Source organism: Sprattus sprattus (genome assembly GCF_963457725.1).
Source record: "Sprattus sprattus genome assembly, chromosome: 11".
NCBI lineage: Eukaryota > Metazoa > Chordata > Actinopteri > Clupeiformes > Clupeidae > Sprattus > Sprattus sprattus.
This window is the reverse complement of record NC_137909.1, coordinates 24,430,415-24,435,414: the sequence shown is the minus strand read 5'-3', so window position 1 is coordinate 24,435,414 and position 5,000 is coordinate 24,430,415. Positions and strand designations below refer to the sequence as shown.

General features: G+C 43.6%; 1 protein-coding gene across 1 annotated transcript in view; it reads right to left on the bottom strand.

Annotated features, from left to right (window-relative positions):
- Positions 1–5,000, bottom strand: part of col5a1 (procollagen, type V, alpha 1) — an 87,193-nt gene that overhangs the window by 27,484 nt on the left and 54,709 nt on the right. The window contains exons 20-27 of the mRNA XM_080847444.1: positions 4,756–4,800; positions 4,267–4,320; positions 3,258–3,302; positions 2,443–2,496; positions 2,280–2,324; positions 1,653–1,706; positions 793–837; positions 506–559 (exon numbers count right to left, since the gene is read on the bottom strand). Of these exons, the coding sequence (XP_080703570.1) occupies positions 506–559; positions 793–837; positions 1,653–1,706; positions 2,280–2,324; positions 2,443–2,496; positions 3,258–3,302; positions 4,267–4,320; positions 4,756–4,800 (396 nt within the window). The remainder of the gene's footprint in view (positions 1–505; positions 560–792; positions 838–1,652; positions 1,707–2,279; positions 2,325–2,442; positions 2,497–3,257; positions 3,303–4,266; positions 4,321–4,755; positions 4,801–5,000) is intronic.

Genomic DNA, 5,000 nt, shown 5'->3' with positions numbered 1-5,000 from the left:
ATCTGAACGACTATTTATGTCTTTCCATATTTATATTGTCTTGCCATCTGTTTTTTTTACTTCATCCAAGTGTATGTAGCTGCCTGCGACTATTCATTCTGTCTGTTTAAGCTGCAGAAGGCCTAGTGTGTGTTTAAGCTGCACCTAGTGCCCCTAAGTCCTAGTGTGTGCTTTGAGTGGTGTAGACAGACTACCCTGTATGATCTTTATCTCAATGTCCGATGACACATTGTCAACATGTATACTTATTTCTGTTTTCGCTGCACTCTCCAGTGTACGTACCTTTGCCCCCCAGAAATGACGAACACAAGCAACATGGATTCAAAAAAAATAAAACATTTCACAACTGGCCACTCAAAGTGAGGTTGATAAAAAGTGGCTGTATGAATTTTGGTCATCCTTCCTTACACACGAACAGTCCCAACAGCATGATCATTCCCAGGTCCAGTGAGTGCAATGACAAAAGCGTGATTATTCCCAGGTCAAGTGAGTGCACAGAACCTACCTTCACACCCCTGGGTCCAGGATATCCAATTGGCCCTTGAGGACCAGATGGTCCCTGAAATAAAGAGGAAGGGAAACTGTGAGGAAAACAAGGTTAACAGTTAACAGCTCTTGTATGACCAATAGGTGTGTGAAGAGAACACCTGGGAGCAGCTAACAGCTAACAGCTCTTGCAGGATAATAGTTGTGTGTAGAGAACACCTGGGAGCAGCTAACAGCCCTTGTATGAGTACATAGGTGTGTGTGGAGAACATCTGAATGGGAGAATGCATGATGTGTGTCATTTACCAAATGTCCTTTCTCTCCAGATGGGCCCTCTTTTCCTGGGTGACCCTGTACGAGGAAGAAAAACAGTGATGATGATGATGACTATGACATTAGAGTTGTTTAGGGTGAAAAAGCCTTGTTCTGACAAACTGTTGAAACTGAAACACATTTTGAAAAGTGAAGAGGTTGCACACCCCCCCTCCCCCCTTACATACACACACACACACACACACACACACACATTTCTTCGCTTGCTTTGAGAGCTGATGGGGTTTTATTATGCTCCCCTGTGATGTCTGCCTATCTACTGAGTTTAATGAATGAGAAATTGAGGATGGGATGAAAAGAGAGAGGCAGAGAGAGGGGGGTAGAGAGGGGGGGAGAGAAATGCTGCTGTTGAATATTATCTTTGTGTGATTGCATTTTTATTGCACCAGAGTGTTTCATTTGATCTGTGTACGCGCAGAATATCTGAAGTTACATCACATGACCCCCCCCCCCATCTTTCTCTCTCAAATACATGCAACAACAAACGCGCACACACACACTCACACACACACACACACACACACACACACACACACACACACACACACACATACACACACACACACTTTCCAAAACAGACATCAAAAGCCATCGGGGGAACATGAGGTGACGCAGAGGAACACAACATATGTTCCCTACTCTCTCTCGCTCTCCTTCTCACACACACACACACACACACACACACAAACACACTCACACAGATTGCTGTTGGTCTCTCGACACCTGCCCAAACCCCAAACACCTGTCCATCACAGGTGCACCCTGGGAGGCTAACCTGTGAGGCAGATCGTGTTTGTTGTGGTTGTGTGTTTTTGTGTGTGTGACAGACTCACCGGTGGGCCATCAGCTCCAGGCATTCCAGGAAGACCAGGTTTTCCATTTGGACCCTGTGGAACATTCCGGAAAATGAGCATTCAGGGACAAACTTTGGAACCTTCCGGAAAATGAGCATTCAGGGACAAGTTGTAAACCACATCAACAGCAAAGACGCATGTACTACTACTACTACTGCAACTACTACCACTATTCCATTTCTAGTATCTTCTACTGCATGGTTACATAAACCCTTCGATAACTCTGAAGGGATTAGGTTTAGGATTAGGATTTGGGATTAGGATTGTGGTAGTATTCTTACCACATGTTTCAATGACGGGCATCACTATACAGTCCTCAGTTCATACTTAAAGTGTTTAAAAATTGTTTGTTAGAAACCTATGTCAGAATAACCCTACCATAAGCATAGTCTAGCCTATGCTGGAACATAATGCTGATGATGCATTGTGGAGATGATGTTTACTCATGGGACGGCTACTGTCTTTCAGGTGTCATTTCTACAGCAGGTGTTCACCGTCTCTTTTATAGCTGTTTCCACAATGGTGTCTCAGCAATATGTGTACATGAACTAATATGGAATACATCTTTCCGTACATAGAGACACACACAGATACACAAACACACACCTTCTCTCCAGGTGGTCCGATGGCTCCCTGAGGTCCTGGTAGTCCCTGTAAGGAGAGGCACAGAGACTTACAACCTTTGAATTGGCTCTGGAAATGACTGACACTAATGATCACCAATCAGCAGCATGGATTTCAGTGATTGACAAGGGGTACAGCCACTCACCTGAGCACCAGGGCCGCCTTGCTGTCCTGGAGGTCCCGGCTCTCCCTGGGGTCCCTATAGCAAACAAACAACATAATGGTTACTACTGGATACAAATGTTTACCATGTATAACACGTTATGTACAATCTTAGTAATTATTCACATTAAAGAGCATCACTGTTACAGGTAATGCTAATAACTATCATTTTCCTTTTGAGCAATAACACATACACACACACAGTCTTTCTTTCTCCTTCTCTCTGTCTCTCACACACACACACACACACATCTGACACATGTCTAATTGTTTGTGTCTTATCTTGTGAGTCTCCCTTCACTGGTAAATGCTTTTGTATTTGAGCATAATGGTCAGAACACACATTGATGCACACACACACACACACACACACACACACACACACACACACACACACACACACACACACACACACACACACACACACACACACACACACACACACACAGTTATTATCCTTGACAAAGAAAAACATGCTCATTTGTGAATTCCATCAATATGACCTTCTCATTCAGAATGGATCTGTGTCCAAGCTTGCACATTTGTTTGTGCATGTGTGTGTGAATGTGTGTGTGTTCATGTGTGTGTGTGTGTGTGTGTGTGTGTGTGTGTGTGTGTGTGTGTGTGTGTAGGTGTGTGTGTGTGTGTGTGTGTGTGTGTGTGTGTGTGTGTGTGTGTGTGTGTGTGTGTGTGTGTGTGTGTGTGTGTGTGTGTGTGTGTGTGTGTGTGCATTGTTCTGTGGTAGCAGTGCTGCTGGCGTTTCCTCTCTCATAGCAGTCATAAATATCTGAGACTCACAATGTTTCCTTTGGGTCCGGGGTGGCCGTCCATACCAGTCACACCCTACAAACATAACAACAATAACAACACATCAACATAACATCACAACAACATCGTAAACACAGTAAGTAAACACATTAAACAAACACCCACATCTCCGCTGTCAACAGCTGAGTAAAAAACACTATGATCATTCAATGTATGATACTCTGTGCATTATAGTTATGAATATATATTATTCATAAGGTATTTATGAATGTATAATTCATTCTGAATATCTACATGGTGACAGGGGTTCTTTTATTGAGCATAAATCCCATGTTAGCCTAAGTCCTCCTGCTGCAGCCCAGAACTGCTTAGCTATTCACTGGGCATAGCTGGCACTTACTCATCAGGCTGTGTTTGCATTATGCTCTCCATAGAGGTTCAGCTAAGTAGGAGTCCTCATAGGCAACTGTGGTTATATAACGCGGCTGATCACCAAAAGACAGTTTTTCAGCCTTTAAAAGCTCTCAAAGCACATGCTAGTGCTGAGAGCATCATAATAGGCCTGGAAAGAGGTCTTAGTAGGTGATTGACAGTTTTTGTAACGCAACGTATTAGTAGTCATCTTTCAAAAGCTCTCGAAGCACACGCTAGTGCTCAGATCGTCATCATAGGCCTGAAGAGAGGGCTCAGAAGGCATCATCATAGGCCATCATGGTTGGTACACATAGTTAGAAAACATGATGATATTTTTTTAAGGATTTGATCTAGGATTCATATAGCCCATCCTTTGCCATTATGTGCCCAACCGTCCAATGCTACGGTTTCTCCTGTCCATCTGTTGTCCTGAACTCACTCACCTACAGATATGTAGTTAATGTAAGCAAATCTGCTCCTGAGCTTTTGACAGTTGAAATGAGTGACAGTTATGGACCTGAGATTCAATAAATCTGTTGTGATACAAAGTAATCAGAACTGAAATCTGAATGCTGAGGTGTATTGATATGAGTGTTCAGTGAAGGGTTTTGTGTGTCGGACTCACAGGAGGTCCTGGAGGCCCTGATGGTCCTTTGGGTCCCAGCAAACCACGAGGTCCCTAAGAGAGAGATGAAATAAGATGAGAGACAGACAAACAGAGAGGACAAAATATCAGGCATGCAGAGGTATTTTCTGTCCGAGTGGGATGTGTAATGTGTTGCTTGAGTGTTTCAGTCTTTCGATGAACTGTGGTGGGTGGATACACTTTTCAGTCATCGGCAGTGCTACTCCTCCCCCTGGTGGATGTGTGTTGCACTTACAGCACTGCATTCACATTGGACTAGACCCTGCATCTTTGCCTGTTTCTCATCAATTGCTGTGCCCCTCTTATTTATTTATTTGTTTTGCCCCTGATTTTTTGGCCTCCATAAGCGTTTCCTCTGACACACTCAGAGGCATATTTAAAAATCATTCTTTCATCACACAACACTAACCCTTTGCTTCTCTCTCTCGTGTGTATATATATGTGTCTGTGTGTGTGGCTGACACTTACAGATTCACCTGGAAGTCCCCTTGGTCCGATCTCACCATCATCTCCCTATGATAGAGGAAATGGTATCAGTCATGAGCAATATAAACAACCCTGTCCAACTTTAACATTACAATGAAGAGAAAAAAACAAGAAAGAAGGGGGGGCAACACAATGAGTAAAAGGGTCGTGGAAGAAAGAAAAGGGGGAGGTAACAGAAGGAGAGAGAGAGAGAGATGAGGAGAACAAAGGGAAGAGTGGAGAAGAGC